General features: G+C 41.6%; 1 protein-coding gene across 1 annotated transcript in view; it reads right to left on the reverse strand.

Moving 5' to 3' along the window:
• Positions 1-18,497: 18,497 nt before the first annotated feature.
• The window catches only part of ENPP2 (ectonucleotide pyrophosphatase/phosphodiesterase 2), a 33,672-nt gene continuing 24,872 nt past the window's right edge, over positions 18,498-27,297 (reverse strand). The window contains exons 15-17 of the mRNA XM_010170310.2: positions 24,706-24,838; positions 23,926-24,082; positions 18,498-19,109 (exon numbers count right to left, since the gene is read on the reverse strand). Coding sequence (XP_010168612.2) covers positions 18,939-19,109; positions 23,926-24,082; positions 24,706-24,838 — 461 coding nt within the window. The 3' untranslated portion in view covers positions 18,498-18,938. The remainder of the gene's footprint in view (positions 19,110-23,925; positions 24,083-24,705; positions 24,839-27,297) is intronic.

Consider the following 27,297-nt stretch of genomic DNA (forward strand, 5'->3'; position numbering starts at 1 on the left):
TCAGTTTAAAATGAATAGAACCTTAAGCAAAACAGAAGGGAACAAACTTATAATGTTGTAAAAGGGCTTTTTTTTCGCCCTGTACCATACCTCCTTTCATTGTGCAAGACTGTTATCATCTTTCATTAGTGGCCCCTTTGGCATAAAATTTTTCTCCCATGAAACATGCAGATTTTTATGGACCAAATTAGGACCATTAAATGAAAATTCTAGATGCTTGGCAATGAAATATGGCTGATTAGAGAAGTTTAAGAGCACAAAAGAAACAATCAAATTACTTGGCAAAAAGAACAAGCAAATAAATACTTTGTGGCTGGATAAATGTTAATGTTGTGTTAGCCTTCAGGAACATCCAGGGACATAAGCCCAAGATGGGCATCGGAGATCCAATTTAAATTCCCTTCTTACTCAAAGGTAACTACAGGGAGCTCCAGAATGGGGTCTCATCTTTTCTTTAAAAACATGTCAATTTATTTTACTGAAATATTCACTACATCTGGAACCCAAATATCCACAACTACTAAGCTGGAGAATGACTATAGCTTCCAGTAGGATTACCTGCAGTGGGAACCAGAATCAGCAGGGGCACAGGGGACATCCTGGAGTGGTCTGCCCACACCACGAGTGCTGGTGTATGTGCCAGCAGAGCAGCGGTACCTATACAGCTGAGGTAAAGACCTCCTCAAGTGGAAGAGTGAACTGAATGTGGGTCTTCACAACCTCTACACGTGTCCATACCACAAGTCCATGGGGACAGGCTCCCATACTGACCCCTTTCCTGCCTCATGTGGGGTGTGTCCTTCCAGGCCACCCTTTCTGTGGTTCCTCTTTGTGACAGATGCTCAAAATGGGAGTGGGGAGAAGGTTCAGCTCCAAAATTCAACCAGGTTAGTGGATTAAAGAATAATGATAATAATCACTTCGGTGACTCTCATGGCAGGCCTTGCTTTCCTGCAGCAAAGAGCTGTGCAAAACTGGAACTCTCTTCTGAAAAGCAGCAAGTCACAAATTCACAATTCCTCTCCTACTTTGACCACAGTAAGGCAATGAGGGACATTAATTTGGCTTTTATCACAGATTATCCATTCTTCTTGCAGTTCTCCTTACCAGTAGTGGGAAAAAAAGGCAAGAGGAAGGTTATTCTTACCCACTTAATCATGGTAGAGAGAATCAAGAATCACCTCCAGCTTGAGAAGGAAGAAGGGGAATCCCAAAGGACAAATAGGAAAATATGATGTGAAGGACTAGAGAACACATAGGTTTTACAGGAATGGACATGTTACAACACCTACAGAAATTCTTACATAAGAAATATGGCATCCAACTGGAGACTTGTCTTGACAGTTACAAAGCAAGGAATCAGAGAGGCTGGTTTACATTAATTGCATACAACCAGAATGAAATCCAAACCAGCAATTCTATATACTTAGTGATTTCAAGAAGTCAAATTGCACAAAGCTGAAAACAATTAGGAGCCAAATTATTTCAGAGAAAGAATTTAAACAGGAAAAATGGGAGTGATAATTGGAAACTATTTAAACACAATTTACTAAATGCCCCAAAATACACATTCTCACATTGCACAAAAGAAGTCAAGTGGAGCTAAAAACAAGCAAAATAAAGCAAAACAAAACAAAAGCACAAGTTCTCTTCGAGAGGAAATTAAATCAGCTTTTGTAAAAAATTCCACAAACAGCCTCCTCCACCATTCTCCCAGCAACAAAATATTAAACAAACCAAATCCACACATATCATAATGAGTAAGGAAGGAACTGCTGATAACAACTGTGTATCAGACACCAGCAAAGGTAAATGATGGGAACAGGAAGCAACAGAATACAAAGGGGGGTGTACGGCCATTGGAATGACAGCGGGAAGGGACATTTTCTCTTAAGTGTTTAAGAGGAAAAAGGCTTCCTCAGAGTAGTAACTATTCACTGTTAGAAGGCAAAAGTGGAAGAAATATGAATCATAGTTTTAGAAATTTTTCTTTTTTTTTTTTTCATTTGCAGGAAAAAGAATTCTTAGTTTAGTTCTGTACTGTGCTGACTGGGGTACTGGTGAAATGCAGTAACAACAAGGTTAGGAAAAATATACGTAAATGAAGTGGCAAGCCCACATCACTTTCAGCCAAGTGTCTCACCCAGGAGTTAAGTTTTCCAGTTCTCACCACAGATCCCACGTTAAGCATAAGTGCCCCTGGGGTCTCAGAGGATGCACATTAGGAGGAAAAGGCCACGTTACTCAGCTTTGCAAGGTGCTGGAGGTGTTCTGCAGGAGATCCCTCTCCCATGCTGCAGATTTGTCCACCTTTATGCATTTGTCCTCACCCACAGCAGCACAGACTGAGTGCTTAGTTACAAAGCTGGTCTCTGAGTATCTCAGGAGCCTCAAAAACAACCTAAGTATGATCTGCCCAAGGTCATACACATTAAACACTGAATCCAGGTCTCTGAATTGCATGCCAATGCCTGGTCCCCACAGCCGGTAGCAGCAGGTCGGTGCTACCGAGGGGGACAGCATGTGTGGGGCCAGCACAAAGCATCCTTCACTCTCCATGTCCAGCTCCCACAGTCTCCAACTTGGCAGGGCCTGGGACCTTACACAGGCACACAATCTCTTGGGTTTTGCAGGCTTTCTGCCAGTTCATTTAGCCTCTAATAGAGCCTGACACCCCACCCTAGAAAGATTATTGACGTCAGTGCTAGTGCTCACTGGAAATATGCTCATCTGCCCTACAAGAGGCATCCTTGAAGTGACTGCAAAGTCCAGACTCCTATGCTAACTTGATCCATGGCATTTACAATTACTTCCAAGAAGTCAGGCCATGAGAACAGTGGTTTTAAATTGCTGTGACAGATGGTATGTGTTTTGCTCACAGCTGGTTGTATGCGAATACGTTAAGTTCCTTTGAAAGGATTTGGCTGAGCAACAGAGAGAAACACTACCAGTTTGTCTTGTCCTGGCTGCTGCGCTGAGGGTCAGGCGGAGTTGTCCATGGGGAAGGGATGTGGTGTCTTCCCTGCAAATCCTGGGAAGGGGTGAAAACTGTCAGACAGGAGGATGCTGTGAGCAGAGGAACATCCTTCCTTTGACAAAGGGGGAGCCCTTAGTTGGACATGCAATGAGGTTTTTCTCCCAGATGCCTGGAGGGGACTGGGAGGCTGGATGCAATTGGAGAAGCCAGTACAAGTTGGCAGGACTAAGCCCAGACTTGAAGGAATGGACCTGTCTGTTAGGACACAATGAGCAGGAGCAACATTTGTTTACAAACCTTCTTAATTTAATCCCAAATTTCCTTGAAGCTTTCTTGCTGTAACTTCTTTTCCAGTAAAGCCTGGCCATGGAGTTCACAAGCTCCTCCAGTACCTGGGCATGCTTGCTCTCAGGAAAAGGCACAGACCCCATGGAGAGCACTTGGTATCACTGGTTCTTCTCACAGCCAACACCACCCAGAGCCAAGGCTTAAACCTAGACAAGACACTGAGGACTTTTAGCTCACTCTTGCAATTCCATGCTCTCCAGACAAGTTTTTGGCATTGAATATTACTCAAAAAAAAAAAATATTGCCAACTTCTATGAGAAGCCTTAAAGTAGTATTTCCATGGCCCATCCTCCTCAGGAACAACAGGGGAAAAAAAAATAGATGAACAATTGAAGGAGTATCAAGATAGTTACTGGCTATAAAAGGAAGAAATGCAACCACAAACACGTTTCTGTTAAACAGGGCTTTGCTGCCTGTTTCTGACACATTTACGGGGTAGCCTAGAGAGGAAGGAGCTACTTGGAAATGACCACTATGTTGGACTTTGTGATTTTAAAGGTCTCTTCCAACCTAAATATTTCTATAATTCTACGACCCTGCGATATGAGGCTGAGGCTGCGGCTGAGGCTGTGGCCAACTGGAGACCCTGCCATGGCTCTCCACCACAGAAATGCTCTTGGGCAGTGCCAGCCAGGAGCTGAGAATGTCTTACAGGTCAGACACAAGGTCCTTTTTTCCTTTTGCCTGTGAGATGGGATTACCAAACTGTGGTGCAAGTACCCATAAAATAAATTGCAAACACACACACAAGCATGGCTTAATCTGCCTCCTTCCTGCCTTGGTGCCCAGCTGGTCAGGGAGCCAGGGCTGCTCCCATCACTGCCACCACAGAAAGGACCCTCACAGGACAGTGAGGAAAACTACTCAGAGGGGCATGCAAGCCCTGGGCCAAGGGAGATGCTGCATAAAGTGAAGTGCAGCCAGCAGGTCGAGGGCAGTGATTCTCCCCCTCTACCTCTCGTGAAACCCCACCTGCAGTACTGCATCCAGTTCTGTGACCCCCAAACTAAGAAGGACATAGACCTATTGGAGTGAGTCCAGAGGAGGGCCACGAGGATGATCAGAGGGCTAGAGCACCTCTCCTGTGAAGAAAAGCTCTTTTTCTGGAGAAGAGAAGTCTCCAAGGAGACCTTCTAGAGGCCTTCCAGTACCTGAAGGGGCTACAGGAAGGCTGGGGAGGGACTTTTTACAAGAGCAGTTAGGGATAGGATGAGGGATAATGGCTTTAAACTGGAGGAGGGTAGGTTTAGATTAGATATTAGGAAGAAGTTCTTCACTGTGAGGCTTAGTGGTGAGACACTGGCCCAGGTTGCCCAGAGAAGTTGTGGATGCCCCCTCCCTGGAAGTGTTTAAGGCCAGGTTGGATGAGGCTTTGAGCAACTTGGTCTAGTGGAAGGTGTCCCTGCTGATGGCAGGGGGATTGGAACTAGATGATCTTTAAGGTCCTTTCCAACACATAGCATGCTACAGTTCTGTGATTCTATGGAATATAACCCTATTTCTATATATTTCTACACAGAAATAGAGACTGGAGAAAAAATTCACCAAGCTTTTATTTGCAACCATTGTGTTGCTTCAAGGAGTGATGTTGCTGGTCAGGTCCACTGCAGTGTCTTCCCTTATCTCTTGGGATTTTCTTCCCTTCTTAGATTATTTGATGACTGGTCTGTTCTGTGAGGTGTCTCATCTGATCCTCTTACCATGCCAAGGTGGCTGCAACAGCATTTCCCAGAGAAAGACGAAATGGGGGAGCAAAGTAGTTGGGCACCTCTTTGAAAACTATTCAGACATGGCCCCAGATTTAAGCCCTATTTAGGCATACAACTACCTCTCACTCTAGCAGTTATTTCAAGGAATGTTGATCAATGAAAGTTTACTACCTTAAATTATGCCTCGTATTGCTTAAGAAAATTTTATCTGGGAGACCTGCTTTACTAAAAAGTCTTGAAAAACTAAAGGATTTTTGTGTTCTGAATTAATCTTTTAACTTGGGGAAAAAAACCCTGAACTTGATTTGAGCCTCCCACTAAGAAAAAAACCCGGTGAGCTACTGCTTGATCTTTCATGTTTTGAGGTCATCTTGTTTTCTTAACACATTAGGTTTACTGATATATTTGAACAGATTTAACACAACAGGCTAAAAATAGACTGAGCTGTAAATGTAAAACAAGGTAATTGGTATACTAAAAGATGCTAGCTTGATATTTATATATTTGGCCTGTATGCTACTTAACATTTTGCAACTTTAATACCTGTTTCACATGTATTTTATCTTTTACCTCATTGTAAACAGAGATTATAACTCAACATTTAAAGATTATTTAAGAAATATTTTGAATGTTAAGCGCTTACAAATTTTTCATGGTTCAACATTTAGAATTTAACCTATATTGAGAAGAAATCAGTTGAGATGAATGTACCACTTAAGAAATACAGTGAAAAAAACAGATTTTGAAAGGCATTTGCAAGATAAGTATGTGTTTTTAAAAGAGTTAAAGAGATTCTTTTTTAAGCTTTAAAACTTGTGTACTAAATCAGCACCAGCACAAATATTACAGGGGAGTCAACAGCCCACATCAAGACAGTATTAAAAAAGCCAAAACCTGTTTTGCTTTTCTCTCCTCCTCCCAAACTCTGCAGAAACACTTTTCTCAACTTCTTGGACAAACTCTTGTCAAGGAAATTCATCTAACCAAAATAAAAGTCAACTTTTACATCTTTTTATAATTTATAATACAAAACATCTCATCAACAGACAAAGATTGCTTGCTTTGTTTGTTTTTACTGAAAGCTGACTACCTGGTAGGTTATAAAATATTAAGCTCGCTGCACACAAATCAGCCTTTCAATCACTGCTCTTTTGCAGGCAGTCTTAAAAATACATAATTATTTTCTCACTTACTCTTATATGCTATTTTGCATAATCAATTAATATAAGAATTTACTGCAGTTCAGCATACTTAAGGAACAACAAAATAAACAAACAAGCCCTCCAAACCTGTGCATTTTGGAATAAACTCAAACTAATGGAGCAAACAATTACTATACCAACATGCAGAAGTTATATAGAAATGCAATGGGCAAGTAAATTTATGCAAACAATTTGTAGATGACAGGTACAATCCTTACTTATAAAGATCAAGGTTGTTGTTTCCAACCATACATTACCATTTCTGGAAAATCAATCTACATTATTTTTAGTATGGGTTAGGAACTGGAGCAATGATTAAGTGATTTGCCAAGAACATGATTAGACAGACTTGGAAAACATAATTTCTTTCCAAAGGGAACATGTATTATAGTCACAGTTGTTATCACTATGTAGAAGAGTTCAGTCCTATAATTCATGGTATAAGAGACCAAATGTATTTTAATACAAAGCCTCCTGTTGCCACACTAACAGAAATTATCCTTGAGCAGACTTTAGTCAACTCTTGGGCCTACACCGGGAGCACAGTAGGACGTAGCATTCTACGTGTAGAAAGTGCAGTGTAGCAACATCTAATCCTCACAATGCTCTAGCAAAAGTACATAAGATTATTACTCTGCTTTGCAGAGGGGAAGGCAGACACAGCAGGTAAACTAAAAGATATGCAAATATTCACAGTTTACAAATATTTTTTTCTGACACCCCAATGTACTTATCTCCCAGGGTAAAACCCAAAGCAGAAAAAAGCTTTACAGCTTTAAACATATGCTCAAGTGCCCTCAAAAATCAAAGGGATTTAAGTATACAGATCTGAGCTTAAGCACACTTAAGTATGCTGCTGGGTTACACACTGACACAGATTTGATATGACCGAGTGAGTTCAGTAACAGGCACGTGTTGTGTTTAAAGCCACGGCAGTTGCATGGTACAACATATCCACTGCACAATACCCCAGCTTTTCACCCAGGAGTTCTTCTGCGAAGGGGCAGATGTCTATATGAAATAGTTAGGAAAGAGCAGAGACATTGAGAAGAGTTTTCTCCTTTGCTAGCGTCCCGCTTTATCTAGAAAAAAACACAACTTTTTAATTTCAGTTTAATCAGAGCTACCCTAAGGCTGTGTTTCCTATAGTGCCTTTTCTTTTTCCAGCTGGGAAGTTTGTCCAAGCAGGTTCCATAATTGAAGACTTGGTTGCTGCTGCCTCTCAGTTGTGGCTTTCAGAGGCTTTGGATCCAGCTTTGATCTGAGCAGATGGTAGATGTGCCATATGTGCTCGTCCTGTACATCTGACTGGGGCCCTGGGATACTGGAGTGCTGCACTGATGACTTTGGCATGTTCAGAGCATCCAGAAGTTCCAGGAGTCTGTCCCTCACTGCATCCATCTTCTGAGATCTCAGGCTAAATTACAAGAGACTTCCCTGGAAATAAACAGTAACAGAGGAACGATAGCACTGGCTCTTCCTCTTAACTTAACCAGCCTTCAAGACTCCAGAGTTTCGAATAATTGGTCAGGTCAGAAAGAATTAACTTGTTTAACATGATTCAATCTATTTTGCTGCAATTGTCAGTGTTCATCTATCCTCACAATAAATTATCTTGGGCAGGATGATATATTCATCTTTCCTACAAAGGTCTGGAGTATCAAAATTCCTTTTGGTTGGAAAGGAAATTCTTGGAACTGTTTAACTCTTTTACAGTTTTAAATTTACTAATTTGTACAACTTGGGTAACCAGAAGAATCCCAGGTTTTAACCACATGTAGGACCCAATGTAAAGCTAATCTTGTTCCCTCAATAAATGTGATTAGTAACTGGCTTGGCAATGCTCTACCTGGGCAGGGACAACAAAAAATAATTTGCAGTGGAGAGCTGTGATCTAAAAATAATTGAGCATAAGGCCAGGGTGAAAGGCAGAAAGAGATTAAGCACCTTTCAGAGGGAAACACTGGTCTTTACATTACAAATAGAGGGTATCAAAGAAAACACAGATGAATCAGATAATAGGAGATTTTTCATTCAGATGTTAAGAATATTTGGAAGAAGAGATCCTGCAGACACTGAGCTTGCAGTGAAGTGCTGCAAAAATGGTTTCTCCTGTTTTTCAGCCTTGCATATATACCCACTGAAAAAGTAAAAAAGTTAACAGAAAAAAAATGGCATTGCCTAAAAGGGGCTTGTGAGCTTTCAGTGAGAGGATTTTCAGCTGGAAGCAAGGCATGAAACACCAGAGTGTTGAGTGCAGGAGAAAATCCCAACAAGGAGGCCTATGGGGAAGGGGAGAAGGCTGCCAGTGAAGTGGTTAAACTCCAGCCCTTGGGTCATTTGAAATCAAGAAAGAACACACTGCAGGGAACATCTGCACAGGCAAGAATAAGATCATCTAACATGGATTTTCCAGGAATAGTGTCTAGTATGGTGGAAAAGGCTGAAATTGCATCCTACCAGATCTATCTCTCCTCATGGCTGGTTGTTTCCTTTCAGAAAAGTGGTATATATAGGGCATACAAAAACGTATAGATGTCAAAACATACCTCCAGTGTTTGCATCTTCTGCTTCCTCCTGACTCGCTGGTCTGTGATCCGCCAGTTTATGCATGTTAATTTGCAAAAGTCCTGTCCCAAGGGAGCACTGGGCCTTCCATCATTAATATTTATGACACCTGTCGGACCCAGATTTTTCAGACCTTTATCCAATGGTTATACAGGTTGAAGTAGGTCCATGGAGAAGAAGGTTGTTGGAGAGAGAAAGATGACACAAATAGCATGACCACATTACTAGGCCAGAAATACTTGTCACTCCAGAGAGGACTATATTTTCCCAGCAGTTCTATCAAACTCTGAAAAGTACATGGACTTAGGCAGCTCCTGAAATGCTTTGCTGAACAGAGAGCTCAACAAAATCAAGGCCTTGTGAGCAAAGAATGAATCCTATCGGAGTCAGCAGAAACTGCCAACAACATTAAAAATCAAGTTGTGTGGCTACTTGAGCAAATAAGTAGATAGGCAGCTGTCTTACAAAACTGTAAAATAATTACCTCAGCACATGCAAAGTCCTTGTGCTTTGGACTGAAGTTCTCTTAAGCAAGAGATAGTTAGAATCATAGACTTATAGAATGGTTTGGGTTGGAAGGGAACTTTAAAGGTCATCTAGTCCAACCCACTTGCAACGTGCAGGGGCGTAGCTAGTTAGAAGACATTATAGCAAAAAAAGCTGTTTAACGCTGCCGCACTGCAGCTAAGGATATACTCTTCAACACTTAATATACTCTACAGACATACTTGTTTTTACTTTTTCAAGAACAGCAGTAGAGATTTACTTTGTAAACCCCTGACAGCTCCTCAGCTCAGCCCCTAGTTATTGCTTTTGAGAGCAGCCCCAGGATGAAGTAGCAGGAGATGGGCTGAGCTGAGAGCACACAGAAGCTTAAGGTCAGTAAGGCCATACCTTTGGGTAGCAACGTGTAGGTTAGCAAGCTCAACTGCCTTGTAGCACAACAGGACAAGCCTGCACCAATGTGGGTAACTAGATTGGTTTGAACTGTTAGTAAAGATTACTTAAAATAATCAGGCTGCTTTGTGTCTGAAGCAGACAAGGGCTGTGAAGGATCATCTCTCCTAATTCCAGCTGTCCCAGATGCCATTCTCTGTAGTCCCCATGAGATCAACTCAGTTCCTCTATCACTAATTACCACTCTCTTTTAGTTTTCTAACTAGGAATATTTTGTGTTGCTTCCCAACCCATTTCCAAGTAAAATGAGCAATATGAGTGGATCTCTAGCTTTTAAACTGTTCAGTGAAATAATCTGTTACTCCAAGTGGAGTGGGTTAGTGGGGAGCAATTCTGCAGGTACTGAGGAAATAAAAACCCTTGCATGGAGAGGAGGTAGTAATTTCTTAAGTCAATTCAATGCAGCTGAAAGAATCTGTGTCCAAAGCCCAGGAACATCACACGATCTGCTTCTGCAATGCCAAGAAATTTAACCTTCTGCTGGAGTTGGTGACTTGTTAAACCATTCCAGAAAGTCCCACAGGAATGTATCCTTAGGCAAAACCCAACACTAAATTATGTGGGGATGGACTAAGTGGCTGCTGGAGAATTATTATCTTTGTGTAAGCTTTATTTGTGATGTACATTTAATTATGAGAATGGAAAATACAGTCCTCTCTATGACATCCATATTTTAAAACTAGAATTAAGCAAAGGCATCCAGGGCATAAAATGTAGGTGTGTACTTCCATAAATCTAAATCCATAAAATACATACAGAAATGAAACAAGCCTTTTTTCCAGGAATCAGTTGCAGCAGTTTCTTTTCTTATTCAAAAGAGATGTGCTTGCAGCCTAAAAAAATCCAACAAAAATACATTTTGGGAAGGAGTGGGTGGATTGTTTAAATACCAGTGAGGAAGGCAAGCTTGTTAAGATAAGAATGATGTTAACACAAAAGGGTAAGAAGATACAATCTGACCGTGAACACATTTAGGTTTGTCATTTTTTATCATTACAGTTCTTGATCTAGCTTCCAGCTGGAGCAGTGAGGCCAACAGCTTAACTCCACTGGAGCTGCAGCTTGTTGTAGTTCTTACTGGTGGTTTCTCAGACCGGTTGCCTTCAGCACCAAGTTGGGATGCAGTGATCTGAAAAAGTCTCACAACTGAAAGTCTCTGTTCACTCTTTTGGGTGAGATTCAGAAGTGCCGACTCTAAGACTGTGGAGTTTTGGATACTTCTTTCTCTGTCAGGTAATGCTTATGTCATAAGGAAAGCTCCAAAGTCAGCCTCAGCCTAGGCTGGCCTTCTGAGACCTACTCAATTCATACTTGAGGTTGAAGTTTTGAGAGGGATTTTCCATGCTATCTTCAAACATTGTAAGAGTGGTATAGGCTAGAAGCTTCAAACCTTTTTCAAGCCCTTGTGATATGTGCTGCATTATCTTACAAATGACAAGCCTTGAAGTATTTACCCTCATGAATACCCTTCTGCTTTCACATATTCCAGGGCAGAGAAGTTACTGGGAAGAGCTGAGGATCTCAGTCCTTCTCTGCTAGTCACTCTGTGTAGTGAATCCAACATTTCCAACGGACCATCCTGGGATTTGTGACGTAGACCACAAACAGCCATGATGTCACAGCTTCCCCATTTTCACCTCACCCTTTCCTACTCCCTCATAAACCTGCTGCAAACTGAGAATTTTGCTGTTATAAAGCAAACAATTGCCCATGCAGGAAACAGAATTTCATGGAGGGGAAACGGGGGGTGTGTGTGGGGGGGGCTGTGTGGACAAAGACCACAGATTAACTCCCTGAAGAACCGTAAAACCTTTTATCCGTCTTCAGTGCAACATGAAAATTAAGCACGTCTAAGCTCAGTAAATCACATACTTCTCCAAATTGGAAGACAATAACATTGATCACAGCAGAACAGAAGACTATGGAGGACAGCATACAGGGAGGAGGAGTATGGAGGGAAGAAAGATGAAATAACAGGGAGATTGTCGGGCGATCCCCCGACCTTGAAAAAGAGATGTGGACAGCATCAGATAAGGGCCAAGGGGAGTGAGGTGTAATAAAAAAACCACCAAAATTACTTTATTATTGCTATTATTATTATTATTATTGTGATTATTATTATTGATTGAAGCTTTTCTCAATGGATCTTTTATCTCCAAGGATAAAGTTTAAAACTTGATTGAAGACTACATCAGATTTGGGGTAACAACCAGAAGAATAGCTCATGATTTTGACCACAGGAGGGCTCCCAGGTTTCATGAGTGTGTATGGAAACCTTTTGAGAAAGGTTAGAAATAGAACATGGGGCACGGAAGATGAAAGCCATGGTGTTCCACCCTTAGCTCAGATTGGACACCTGCTAGCCAAGCTGAGCATGCTACACATAATGGTTTTCTTCTTCAACAAAACTGAGAAACAAAAGGAACTATTTTTCTGTAAACTTCTTTTTCTCTATCGCCATAAATGTATAATTCTGAAAATGCTACGTGTTGAATCCCTGAGGCAGCAGCGTTTCTTCTGGTGTTCCCAGTAAAGAGAATCTTTGAAATTGAAGTTCTTTTTAGTACTGAATAATGTTTCGGGATTCATTTTTTTTCACATGGAAAAGGACTGTCAACATCTAACCAGGCTGCAGCCCACACAGATTAGATATAAACTGACAGAAGATAACACATCATCTATGACCTGCTTCCTATTGTCTTTTCCTCTAGACTCTACAGATGTGGCCAGTGAGTGGACTATAGACCATGAGTTCATCCACAGGCCCTTGGGTATGGGGAGGCAATGGTAGTGAAGGCAGATGAGCACCCGATTAAGTGAGGTGGGAAGGGATAACTGTTCATGTGGTTGTACAATGGAGGAGGAAGAGGGTGGTGAAGTTGCCACTGACTCTAAAGTTCCCAGGACACCATGTTCATGCCCCCCAAAACACATCCCAATAGTCAGCTAGAAACACCAGCAAGACTAAAAGAACAAATGACAATATGCATCAGGAAGAGAGCAGGTGAAACTACAGCCATCAACAATGTCCTAGGCACTTTGTTAGATGAAAAGGGGAAGATGAGCAGAGAAGACGGTCTGTCACAATTCCCACTGAAGTCAACACTGAGACATGTCCTGACCTCTGATGTGGCCTGAACTTCCCAATCCCAAAGGAGACAATACTGACATTATTAATCATTCTTTTTCTTAGTTGTTAGTCAGTTTAGTTGGTCATGGACTATGTGGAGTATTTCTGGTTGATTTGTCACATCTTTGATGTCTTACCCTCAATGACATTAAATGCCTTCATAAAAAGCTGCACACATAGGTAAAGGTCACCACTTTAAAAAAATCTAAGGGGATTTCCAGCTGCAAAAACTGGTCCCAGGGATTTAACTGTACCAGAGAAGAAACTGGGGATATATCAGCATCTTCCATGTCTTCTCTTCTGCAGGAGGAGTGTGTAAGGCCTGGACAAGGCTAAGAGCTGGGAGAGCTGATGGCAGTGCTTGCTGTAGAGATATACGTGTGCACAGAAATAGCACTGGCTAGGCTAACACTAGAGCTATTTGGAGATGATGAACAGATCAAAGCTGGAAGAAAACAGAGGTCAGAAAAAAAAACCAAAAACAAACAAACAAAAGCAGTGATAAAGAGATAAGAGAAGTTTCCCACTTCAGGAGACAGAGTTGAACAGGTTGAAGTTCCAGGAGATGCTGCCAGAAGCAAACCAGGGCTGGAGAAGATTTATTTGACAGGTTTATGAAATCCTTGTTTCCCTTGCATCCAGCATCTTCCAATAGATTAGGCGTTCATGTACAACAGATGAAATAGTTCCCTACTTTCTGCACACAGCCAGGAAACAGAAAACTTCACCAGAAAATATCTCCTGAAAAGGATTTCATTCTTTTCTGTTGAAGGTTTATGATGACAAATAATCCCACCTCTTTTCTAGTAAATTCCAGTTTTAGGGTCAATCAGTTACAGCTATGCTAATCCACAATTACCAACTTTACCCGCTGATCTCTCCATGGTGAAACGTGTAGATGAAACCTGGGTGACCTCCATCTGCCTAAAATATTCAGAAAACAACAGCTAAGGTAGAACAACTGTGACCATGCTGGGGATGCTATAGCAGGGCAGGGCTTTTTTCTTTGTGAGGGCAGGTCTGAATAGGTTACATCCCCAACTTTTTACTTGTAAAGGCAAAGAAACTTGTGGTTTTGTTTACTGTGGTTGACTGCAGCAATGCTACTTTTTATGTCAACATACGTTTTAGTAAATGTTAGCTTGTACTCTGTAGTGATGGGCTGTTTGCAGTAACCTTGGGAATACTGCTCTTATCTTATATTTACACAAGAAGTGCAAAGAAAGGAGATTAGGTATTTTTCCACAATGTTTAAAATGCCTTTTTTTTCTCCTGTCTTGAACAAGGGCTGAACTTTAAACATTTTAAACACATACTACCCCCCTTGGACAATGTACAGTTAAGACAGTACTCATCATGTGCTGGCAGGTCTATCCTGATCAGAGTACTACCATGACTATACTGTGTATCTCAGGTCAAGTGCAATGGTTGTCTGGGACTGCAGCAAGGGAAATAGAAACTAGAGTCACAAAACCAAACTGGACTAGGACTACAGACAAGATGGACAGACACACAGTGTGGCACCCCTCTCAAGACAGGGGAGGATTCTAGTAGCAACCAAACCTATTACAAGCATTTTTATGGATGGGGTTGTTAGAAAACTAATTCAGCATGATTTATTGTCCCCCCCAAAAGAGATTTTTGCTTCTATAGCCCTGTATCCAAATTTTACTTCAGCCACATGATTCTGAGGCTTCTGCTTTACAAAACTTACCCTGCACTGTCCCACCAGTGGTAGCACTACTAGAAGCATTTTGAAAACACCACATATCAAACCCCATGCAGGAGAGCTGTGACCAGCTTTATTTGGCTTACTGTACACATGTTCTTAAACATATTCACCCTGTCCATACCACAGTTTCATCCATGCCTATGATAACAGCTGCTTCCCAGGAAGGCTGTGAAGTTTCATTTGTCCTCTGTGCCAAAACAGCAGAATAAACCCCGCTGCCATGAAGTACAAAATGTGTTAGAAGAGCACCATACTGGAGCGGCGGTGGCAGGTTTGCAGCACCCACACATGCCCCTGCCTTGGGAAAGTCTGTTTTTCTCCCACTTCTCTTGCAGGGCAGAACAAATGCATTTGCCCTCCCGTGGGGAGAGGGCTTGCAATTTTCGATAAAATTAAAAAAAAAAAAAGGAAATTTTCTGGTGCTGCTTAGCACCACGAGCAATATCTCCTCTGTGTCCTGCAGAGACCAGCTGAGGTAAGCTGAACAGCTCTGTAATGCAAATTTATAGTTAATTAAAGATGATTTAGGTGGACATGAGACTGATGGGAAAGATTGCTGAAAGATCAGCTCCCGCTGATAGGAATTTCTTTCTTTCAGGTTGGATCCTGCACTCTGTCCTCACTGTACAGGCTCCGAGACTCTGGAGTTCATGTGCTGCTCCTGCAACCAGTATCACTATCAGAGGGGAACTCCTTCAGCTTTCCTGAGAAGCCTTCTGTTTCCTGGCTGTGTGCAGAAAGTAGGGAGCTATTTCATCTGTTGTACTTGGAGGTCTGATCTACTGGAAGAAGCTGGATGCAAGGGGAACAGGGACTTCATAAACCTGCCAAATAAATCTTCTCCAGCCCAGGTTCACTTCTGGCAGCATCTCCTGAACCTTCAACCTGTTCAGTCTCTTCTGTCTCCTGAAGTGGGAAACTTCTCTTATCTCTTGATCACTGCTTTTGTTTTCTGGCCTTTCCTACAAGAAGCAAGTGTTTTCATTTGTTAAAATCTTCACACAATCAGTTGACTGACTGGTTGCATATAAAGCGTGTAGAAGCTGGAGACTATGGCAGGGTTGTTTTGGAGCAGCCTCCAGGGACACAGCAAGATTGGCCTAATTAAACATGGATTTTTAAATTTACTCACACCATATGCCTGTGAATACCAGAAAACCTTCACATGATGGTGCAGACCTGACAATCATATTTTTTAATTTTCTAGTTCATCTGAAGCTGAAAGTGCTTTGTAACACTATACAAACTGATCTGCTATTACCAAAACCCTGCCAGTGTCCAAGCAAGTGCAGAAACTGTTGAATGCTGCACATAACATCATAAAGGGACTAAAAGCTGGAAATGAAGAACAGGGAAGGAGCAGCAAGCAGAAAGTATAAATCTAATCAGGCTGTTAGCTGACCAGGACACAATATAATCAGTGGTAACTGGATATGTCAGTACTGGCAGTACAGGATGGTGACTTTTGCTATAATTTTGCTATCATAACCATGCTGTTGGTCAGGTTACTTGACCTGCTTTCAGTGCTTATCTATTAAGGACTTTGTTCTGGTATGTGACTGTGAAAAACGGGTTAAAAAAAGTAACAGTCTCCTATAGCAGGGATATTCCAGTTGCATAACTTCCACTGGAGGATTTTTCCCACAGTATAAGGCCTTTGTTAGGTGTGCAGGGCACCTCTGGCTTTTGTGGCCTTGACAATTGCTCAGCTGAACTGCATCTAACTCGTTAAACATGCCTCAAATTTACATCACCAATTGCAAACAGTAATTACCCAAACCCTCAAAACTGGTGTTTGCTCTACAGAAAAAGCCAGCGCTTGTTCTCCTCAATGGACCTCTTGCAGAAGCCAGAGTAATATTGAGAAAAGGAAACATGTAACAGTAGCAAGTGGTATCACATATTTTCAAAATGGTTTAACAGGAATGGAAAGCAGAGGGGTTCCTTCCTATATACTGCCCTAAACTAACATTCACCCTGGTGAATACCAAAGGGAAATTACAAGTTTCCTTAAAAATGTCTGTTGCTCCCACAGAGCTCATGCTGCTTAGAGAGATTTACAAGGCTTTAGCTTTGCACTGGAGTTTTTGTGTTGATAAGACATCTTTCAACGGGAAAAAATACCGTACAATTCACAGAAGTCACCACAAACATTCCCCAGCACAGCTACTTCTGCTAGCATGGTAAAACGAAAGAGCAATACCATACAAGAGGATGGGCCCAGAGGCTGAAGAGAAGTAAGTAGAATAGAAGTAAATTACTCATATTTATTCTCACAGTAAGCAAATGAGTAAAAAAATCACATTTCCCTACCCACTAATTTTCATTTGTTAGTGAAATTCAGATAGAGTTAAAGCATCTCTCCCAACAGTCATCACTAACTCTATTTCAAAAGCAAACTTCCCTGAACACAAGAAGAAGAATATCTTTCAGAGTTTAAATTCTGAAATTCAAGTTCCTTTGGCATAAATGTCATCTTGTTTTGGGAGAAAAAAATCAAAGCATTTGATAGATTTAATTAAAAGAAGCAAACAAAGAAACAAGCAAATATCAAAGCAAGACAGTAGTGGTGGTCTTTAGCTTAGTTTATGAACAACCACATATCATTGCTAAAGTTGGTGTTAGAGGAATTAGGTCTAGCTGAAAATTGTTTTAAATCCAGAGGAAATACCCTTTGTAGCACATGTAAGAACGTAAAGTTCATCATGGCAGGAAGCCCTGCCAAAAGCTTACAGAAGAATATTTCTGTGCTACCAGACAACCACAAGAGACAATTCTTAAGTAGCAAGAATAGGATGTTTTCCAGAGCTTTATGCAGTTATGAGAATTTCCATCCTAACTTTTTGGGGGGATTTTAAAATCCCCCCCTAACTTTTTGGGGGGATTTTAAAGCGTTCAAGTTCTACGTTCTTCTAATTTAAACAGAATTTGGCACCTATAATAATAAAATTTTGTTTACTGGTCACAAAAATTTCATCATTAGTGTTAACATGATTAATCCCAGTTTATTATTTTCTCTTAGATGGATGCTACAGAGATGCAAGTTTCTAAAACTGTGCCAGATGATAATTTTACTTAGGAGACCTGGCCACTCATCTGTGTACATGGCTGAGATGCTTTCCAGCCCTTCCCGCCTCCCTCCAGCATTTGCAACCCTTGAAGAGAAAATAGGCACAAACCACTTTGGTAGAGAGAGGGAAATCTGTAACCCCACATAATGTAAATGCACTTTATGGGGTTCACAGCACCAGTAGATATATAGTGCCGTCACGCCAAGGAGCTTCCTCTGAGAACGAAGGCTGGCATTAAGCCTCAGACTCGGCCTCAGATTAGGGTAAAATTCTGCAAATTCTGGCCATTAGAACAAGATGATGAAAATCAGATTCGCTCCTCCCAGGTAAAAGCCCACTGCTAGGTGTTTAGCAATGTCATCTCCATCAACATCTGCCCTATCTCAGCTTCCCTCAAAGTGAAAGACGATGGACCGGGTACTCCCAGGAACCAGCCCAGAGCAGCGGCAGTGGAGAAGGGATGTGACACAGCCTGCCTGGTGACAGTGGATGTTGTCACCTCACATTCTCCCCATGGCTCCAGAGCTGGGCCAAGTGGCCTTAAGTGTGGGGTACCCCTGACAGCTTATGACAGCAACCAACCTCCTCTCCCAGCTCTGCCCCTATGGCAAAGCCTAACCAGTAATGACTACTGTGGATGTCTGTTTTATGGTCTCAGGGCACCTGGGCTCCTGGCAGTCCTCTTACCAGCAAACCTAAGCTCTTGAGAAGGGCTCTGCCCGGTGAATGAGAGATCTGGCAGCACTCAGCTACCTGCAAGTCCCTCTGAACGTCCCTGTGAAAGGAAATCAAAACACATTAAAAAAACTGAATGTGTGGTTTATTATATTTAAGATGCTATTTGTCTACAGGGTTTAAATATGTCTGTCACACAGTTAACAGTAAATGAATGTAATTTTACATGTTCAGTATTTTGATACACAGTACAGGACTACAAGTGTGGTAAAGGAGCGTGGGAAATTAATATTTCTTTGATGCACATATTAAATCCTGCAGCACCACATAAAAGCTCGGAGTAAGGACTCAAGCTGCAGTATTACAAGCGCTACTAAATAAACCAAGAGACATACCTATGTTAAACATTAGAGAAACAAAACAAATGACACAAGGGTTTAATATTTAAGATCTGATCCAGGATTAAAATACTAATATTTTTAATGTCCTGGTTTCAAATTAATAAATATCAAAACAATATAAAAATATACACCAGTTGATAAAAGGATGCACTGAGTAAGGTTAGAAAGCTAAATTTCACTTTCAAACGTATGCAGGTATGTCTTTAGGGAGAGGATTTCTGTGTAGCTGCGACTGGTCTTTCGGAAGAAGTCCAAGCTTGTGAGCTGTTCGATGTCACGTACGCGCGCAGTGTGCATCTTAAGAAGATCTTCAACCCACTTTGATTCATCCTCCAAGCTCTGAAATGTAAACAGAAATGTGTTTTATAATATGCCATGTCAAAAATCATCTCCAAAAGCAAATGCAACTTTTCTAAACATTGGGTCCATTTGAAGAATCTCTATGCCCTATTCAGGCATGACTAAGGTAAACAAGTTCCAAGAAAACAGGCTTGAAACTTAACATGCAGGATGATTCCTACAGTTTTATTTCAGGACCCATTTTAGGATGGGGTTGAGGCAATGACCATAGTCATCTAGGAAAAGCTGGCCCCATGTTGCAGGTGTTTCAGAACAGCCGTATGTTTTTAGAAGATCCATTGGTCACTACATATTTTTTTATCTCAAAGAAAGAGCTCCATATTAATCAGTTGTGTATTACCAAAGCCCAAACTCTAGGCTGTTTAGCTTTGAATCCTACACCTACACGTTATTCTTATCTGACTAGCCCCTCACCTAATACAATATTATTTTAACCTTTCCACAGCATTTTTAGGAGACCATTATGATTCATTACATAGTTGGGACTATGGTTTCTGTTGGTACACGTAAAATCCAGTTACTAGAACATATATATTAGTCACTGATAGGAAAAAAGACTAAAAAGACTTTCACTAAGCATTTCCCAATATGAAAAAAAAAAAAGGGAGGTGATGCTGCCAGAGTGGTGACTGGGGTCAGGTTGCGTGGGTGTAATCTCTCTTAGGGGATTGCTCCCACTGCATGCCTTGTGCCAGTCCCAGTGTTTATTGGAGATATCCACAAACTAATGTAACTCACTAACACATCAGAAAATCAGCCCTGCTAAATACTGCAGTTGCTGTCTATTTGAGTGTGTTAACCAGCCCAGTGATGTGTCCCATGAGCGCTGCAGCCAGCCCCAGGGACTGCACAGTGGGGAGCAGATGTGGGAAAAGGACAGAGCAAACAGGACTTTTCCCCCTTTGGCCTCTCAGGCTGGTTTGTCTACACTGCTGTCAGGGAAGCAAGTAATGAAAGGAGGGTTGTGCCTCTGGACATGTGGACCCCACGTGTCTTGGAAATCTTGCTGATAAAATTCTATTTCTGGGCTTACTCCTGAAAGTGAACCCCTTTCTGACTGTCTCAGCCAGCTTCTCCTCCTACAAAGCGATCCTCTCACCATTCAAGACTAAGCTTCAACAATCCCAGAGCCTGCCCAAAGCAATCATCCCACAGAAGCCAAGAGGGTGAGTACAATCATTTGCACAGAGAGGACACGAAGTACCAGCTAGGTCACAGCTGGCGGCTCTAAAGCAAATGTCCATGACCCAGTCAGCACTCCGCTGTTTTGAAGCTTTTCAGCTCCAAACCAACTTGCTTCTCCATGTCACTAGCAACCTAAGACCTAAAACTCGGCCTGGAACATGAAAAGAAAGATGCAAATTAAGAAGGAAGAGAAGGGAACTTGCCCTGCCCTCTCCCCTTCGCCTGCGGTGCCATGCTCCAGGAATACCGTTTGGCAACACATGGCTGCAGGAAGCCTCCTGCTCAGCATTCAGCCTGGTGATCATGTTGCCAGTCTGCAAACGGGCCTCAACAGGGGTTTTACTGCAAATGCAATCACTGTGACATTTTTGTTGTCTTCAAGCCTTCCTTCTGAGCAGGAAATCTGCATTTTACAGAGTTTAGAGGGAAGTCCCATTGCTACAAAGCTCACATTTTTGAATACAAGGAGGATTCCTAAGAGTTTGTAAAAGATGTGCAATATGAATAAATCACAGGACTGTGAGTCTGGTTTTAAACCAAGTCCAGCAAGACAGCATTTGCATGACCCCAGAAAATCTATCAACTGCTCTAGGTTTTAGTTTTTCTATTCCACAACTGCGCCATGAAACCTCAGGTCCAGCAGCAAGGATTTTAAACACAGTGATCAGCTAACATTGTGCTACTGCAGAACGACAAATGAAGTGTATACGTTTAAAATCATACTTTGCTCCATCTGTGCTGGTTGGTATCACCTCAATAGTACAGTGAGTCTTAGAAGGAAAAAATAACAATTGAAAACATGCAGGTAAATAGAAATAGGCAAACAATAAGGAGGTTAACCTAAAATCCACTCTAAAATATACCAGATATTCTGGACAAAAAAACATCTCTGGATATCAAATTATTAGCTGGAAAGCTGAACATGATCAGAGTGTAGACAGATGGGTGAGGAACTCACTTATTAAAAGAGAAATGTAAAGGCTTTGCTGAAAGGGAAAATAGTGGTCTGGGGGAAGTTTCTAGTAGGGTTCGTCCAGCTTTGGTCTTGGGAAGGATTTTGTGTAATGTTTTCAAACATGCTTTTTGTGCCAAGGTCATTAGTGTGCTAGTGAAAAAAAAAAAAAAACAACAAAAAAAAGCAAGCAAACAAACAATTGTGAGCTCCTGTCAATGCAGAGGAAGACAGGATTAACATACTGGAGGATGTAGATAGAGAAGTCCCTGGTACAGTATGAAATTGGGTTATCCATACTGATGGCAAAAATTTCTGCTAAACTGGGAGCTTCTCAGGTGAAAGAGCAGATAGAAGAGAAGGACCTGGGTGTACTGGTTGTGCATGTTTGTGAGCCACCATTATAACACAGCTATGGAAAAAGCAAATCCTAGATCATATCAGAGGAGTTGTGTCCGGTGGAAAGGAAATAATTTCTGCTTTGAGATCTCAGCTGGAGTACTTTCTCTTTCATGTTCCAGGGAAAAAAAGAAAAAAAAAAAGACATATCAGACTGAAACAGATGCCTAGGAAGGCTACTCAAATGCTCATCATCTCTTTCAAGAAAAGCAAAAAAGATCCTGGGTGTCCCATGAATAGAGAGAAGTATATGCCTTGAGAATCATCATAAATCATCACTAGGGTAAATTCCAAAGAAGCCCAGTGAAGGGCTATTTAAGCCATAGAAAAAATGTTGACAAAATGTTGACACAAGAATAAATGGATGGGTATAACCTCAACGTGAATAAACACAGTTTGGAAATGGAATAAATTCAAATGAAAGGAGTACTGGTCTTCTCCAACGGCTGCGTTAAGAGAGAGAAAGTGTGCAACGAGAGCAGAGTAGGGGGAAAGCTAATATTTCTCCAGATCTTAAAAGATGTGGAGAGGTTAGGCAAAACTTCTCATATTATTCCATGCATTTTGTCCATGAAGTATGTGAGGTTTTACACAATCACTTCTTTGAACAAATCAGATGGAACATCATGTGCAGAAGTAAAGCTGACACTGCAGTTGAATGGCAAAATTTTGCATGACTATTTTCATCCAAGAGTTATATTTAAATATTTTTGGAGTGGTTGTTTTCTATGTAAAGAGCATAGACTAATATCTGCTAATGACCTTGTAATAGCACTGACGTTCCTCCCAGAACTGTAAATACATATACCATAAGTAGCATGACCAACAGAGAAAAGAGGCCTGGACTGGAATGTAACAAATCAAAGAGTAGAAGATGACATTATTCTATGATTCTATGATTCTATTCTAAACAGTTAATAAAAAAGACTTCAGCAGTTTAAGAGAACCGTAACATGCAATATCAGGAGGAAAAAAATTGACTTTGCCATAAAATTACATATGGGCAGAGATACTAGGATAGAGGCACTAATAACTGCCAGATCAGTAACTTCCAGATCACCAGCTGGATCTTGATTCAGAGGAAAGCAGTCCAGAGAAAAACCACAGTGAAATATCTGTAGGACTTTCCGAGACTTCTGGTGGAAGACAACTCTGCCCAGAGCAGTTAAGAGTCTAAACAGGGGGAAGCCAGACCTGCTCAAGAGAGATGGATATTGCTCCAAAAGTGCAGCTTTAAAGAGAGGGACCTGAAATCAGGCGATGTTTGATGAATGAGAAAGAGACAGTGTTCCAGGTGAATTGTGTACAGAGTTGGAATGACTATTTCTGCCAGTAGCTGGAATAGGAGTCTTAACTTTTTGTGCCAATACAAAATTCACAACATTAATGCATTCATTCAGGAAACGGTCTCCTGGCAGCCTATAGTGAAGCGTCTATGTGCAGGAATCCGCACAGCTGTGTAATGGGAGAACAAGTTCAGGCGGAAGGACAAGTCTAAATACGGCTGCCTGGGAGGACTGCTGTCTTTGCAGAGTGCCAGAGCCCGTGGGGACCCGACCGCTCTCCTGCCGCACGATCAGCTGCCGAGTGTGCGTGTTACTTTCTGCAGTGCTGACCGGACCAAAGCCTTTGTGCTTCACCAGGATTGGTACCCTATAGGATCTTGCATCCTAAAGGAAGACAGGAAAGGAAACAGGAGGTTCCTGATCACCTCTGGTAATGAGAATCCAAACTTTTCCCTTGATGAGCAACATGTTCTCATGCAAGCAAGAGCTGGCACTCTACCCTCAGCAGGTTTTAGCATATAGTTTTAATGTTGTGTGGGTTGGACGTAATCGTGCTGTCTGATGCTCTCAGACTGTCATAGCAGACAGGCTATATTGTACCTGCATATGGAAACAGACCTCAAGAAAAACATCAGGCTGGCTGCCAGCACAATACATCTACGCACGTAACCTCCCCCAGATCTGCTCTGAGGTTACACTGCCAAAACGTAGAAGCACACGGTTTGTTTACTGCCAACCTACTGTATGTCAGCTCTTCCAGACAATTTTAGACGCAGTAATAATTCCATATTTTCTCCGATATCATGGAGAAGTGCTTTTGTCTAATGAGTTGAACGTGATTCATTGAGTTGTTGAGTCCTACCCTGTGATTTCATTCAAGACATCAGTGAGCACTAGTATCTAAACGTGATGGGGTTTCACATGTCCCAGGGACACATCCACCATGGGGTTACAGTTGCACAGCAGAACTTACATTGCAGCTCTCGTCATTGTCAGGCCGGTGGGGAAGGATGTATGAGAGAACGGAGAGTGGTCCATCACACTTGTCAGCTGGCTGAGTGAAATCTAAGCAGCTGGTTATGATGGTGTAGTAATGAGTAGGGACAGGGATGGCACTGCCTTCCACAAACCTGGGGGAATAAAGCAAACATTTATCCTCAAAGGATAAACCTGTTTGGAAGAAGGTTGCACAAACAGCATGGTCTTTCCTCCCCTACATGTGAGGACACACATCCGTTGTTGAGATGTGTGTGATTCCCAGACACTGCTTGAAAATGAGCATTCAATTAGTTCATGTTTTGATACTGTTTTATAGAAATACCATACGCCAGTGCTGAAAGGCTTCTTCAGTTCAGGGACACAGAGAGAAAACATTACTGAATTAACAAAAGACTCGAGTACCTGACGCAATAGCACTGCTGTGGTTTGCTCTGGTAACCGGTTGTCAACTCTAAAGTTCTGGAGAATTTTAGAGAAGATAGATTATTTGAAACATAATTCAGCTTCATCTCAAGGATGAATGAACATTTAATTTCAAAGTCAAGGTGAACAGTTACTTCCTGAATTGCCATTTCCTTATTTTTAGCACTATCTACCTACAGGGTCATTCAGTCTTGATGAACAATAATTTTAGAAAGAGCAAGAAAATTCTATCTCCTCACAAAAATCAAATAATGTGCAGAGAATGAATTGTTTAAGATAAAGCCTTCATTAAGAGAAGCAACAGCAAATCAGTCTAAAGACAAACTCTTACTGTTTTATTTTGTCAGGCGTATCATGTAAACCATCATAGTCATAGTCAAAGATTGGTCCGCTTATAACATTGACTCCGTTTCGTTCAGTGGCATATCTCTTCACCAAAACCCTTTGGAAATAGTTCCATACCTCTGTGGGGAAAAAAAAAAACAACAAAAAATAAAACACCCCCAAATTTGGATAAGCTAAAACATGTCAAGATTATAAACTTTTTTTTTTCCTGAAAATAAAAATCCAGCGGACGTAATTCACACGATGGCAGGGGAAATCAAAGACTAACCATTACAGATTTACTGCAGCTTCATTCAGTTTGGTCAATAAAGCCCATTCAGACTTCTTTGTTCTCTGTTGATTTTTTCCCCCAGCCAGCGATAAAAGAAATGCACGGTACCACTCCCAGACTGGCATTGCCATAGACATTGCACAGAGAGCTTGCTGTTCCTGCACCAAGCAGTAGAAACAGCTATTCACACACTTTTGATGTCCCTGTAAACACTTCCTTTCTCTTTCTTATCTACTTACAGGCAATGGTGCTGTGGTGTTTTTTATTCTAAAAAGGAAACAGCACCATGATTAAAAGCAAAACACAAACATTTTTAAAAAAAGGGAAGTACAAAGGTCATATTCTTCCAGTTGAACTCTCCTTGGATACAAAAAGTCTTTATTTTAAATTAGGTGCCCTCAAGGATGATCAAATTATGGCATGGCATCTCATTACAGCCACTTTCGGGAAGAGTGTGTGTGATACTCTTTCTCCCACCACACCCTCCTCAACCTTAATAAGTTAAAAGGCTTGCAGAGACAGGAAGAACTCTGGAATGTCCAGTTACATAATTAGTCTCTTTTTTCCTTTTTATTTTAACACTAACAGAAATGTGTGTAAACAAAGCATCTCAAACTTGTAAAAGTTTAACTTTTGCCTTGCCAGCTCAGATTGTTAAATCCATGGTTCCCTGGTGCTGACAGCAACACCAGCCTCAGCAAGTTCCCCAGGACGCCTTGTCCTATAACTGCTCTGTGCCAGATGAACTCCCTGCCCCGGCTGATGTGGAGGGCCCCACAAGCAATGGTCTAACAAGAAGCTCAGCTGCGGTAACCACTTGGCAGTACCACTCCTCCAGCTGCTCGCTCCTCCAATGCATCAGCCTTAGCAATAAAAATAGCCCAAAAAGGAAAGATTCTCCCCCCTGTCCCGAGTTTTCCAGCTGAATCAGTTCCCCACTTGGGTTCCCACTGCAGCCACACAGACCGCAACGCCAGTGCAATGGCAGGCCAGCCCCTGGGCACCATCTTGCAGCTCCAGCAAAGCGTGAGCTGCTTAAGCCAGACTCACTACAGGAAAGATCGATACAGAATTATTGCCTGGGGAGATGGCATGGGACAGTGAATTAAAAAAAACAAAGCAGAGGTGGGGGCCTCTGCAGCCAGCACTGCCACCAAAGTCAGTGTAGCCTAAAACTGCCACCTTGTTTTTTCCCTGTTGTGGAAAAAGCTTCGTATAATGAGCTTATAATCAGCCCTCCACATTGCAACCTGCACACGTAGTGGCTCGTAACTCCCCAAGAATGATATTAGTTCCAGCATTTGTTCCCAGGGATTCCTTCACCCACTTGTGATGAAGAGGAAAGCCTCTAGAAAAATGAGCGGCTGCTGGTGGGTTGTTCTCCTGTGATTAGCTTCTCAGCTAATTTGCTTAGACTAACATTAGCGTACAGAGCATCTTTATGAAGTGATTTGAGAGTGGGAAATCCCCAATAATTTCGCACTCTGTAATCAGTTAAGTGCCTTTGCTCAAATTTCCAGCAAACATCACCACTTGTTCCTACTCAGAGGTTTTTCAGTTAAAAACACTATTTTCTGGTCAAAAAGAAAAAGCCTCCCATAGGCTTTGATGTTTATCCAAACCTCTCTGGCCTAAAATCTGAATTGGAAATCTCACAAGAACAGGCTCTTGAGATTCTTCCAAGGCTTCTCAATTCCTGCCAAGCCAAAAATGCCACCAGAATAGTCTAGTGGTTTTCCTACCTCTTGGCAAAACTAGAGAGAAAAGGGATGTGCAGACAAAAGAAACGTTAATATTATGTCCCTGCAGTGCTGAAAGTTTCAGCCAGGTTAAAGTCATTCCGCATTTTCCATAAATTGGTTCCCTCTTCCTTTTTCTTTACAGGTAATAAATATGTTTCATCTCCCTCTAAGGGCATGAATAGAAAATTAAAAATAATCTCTTGTCCCTGAACTGCAATGGCATGCTAAGTACATACTCCCAGGCTTGTGCACACTCCCAGATGGCTCCAGTTGAGAATTAAAAACATCTTGCCTAAGTACATTCTGCACTAGCTTGGTCTACAGACAAGAAAATCTGAACGGTCTTACACAAATTGAATTACTGTGGCATGAAGCAAAATTGCTGAACTACTGCACATCTGTGCTCCAGCACCAAGGAAAACAAACTTTTCTTAAAGCTTAAACCTTTCTTGTGGTATTTTGCCTGCCCATATCTAGAACAATACAGGTCTCCACATGTATTATCTGCTGGCAACAGGTAACTGAACTTTATGTTCTAAACTTCTCCCATCAATTCATTCCATAG

Source organism: Antrostomus carolinensis, unplaced genomic scaffold (genome assembly GCF_000700745.2).
Source record: "Antrostomus carolinensis isolate BGI_N321 unplaced genomic scaffold, ASM70074v2 scaffold15586, whole genome shotgun sequence".
Taxonomy (NCBI): domain Eukaryota; kingdom Metazoa; phylum Chordata; class Aves; order Caprimulgiformes; family Caprimulgidae; genus Antrostomus; species Antrostomus carolinensis.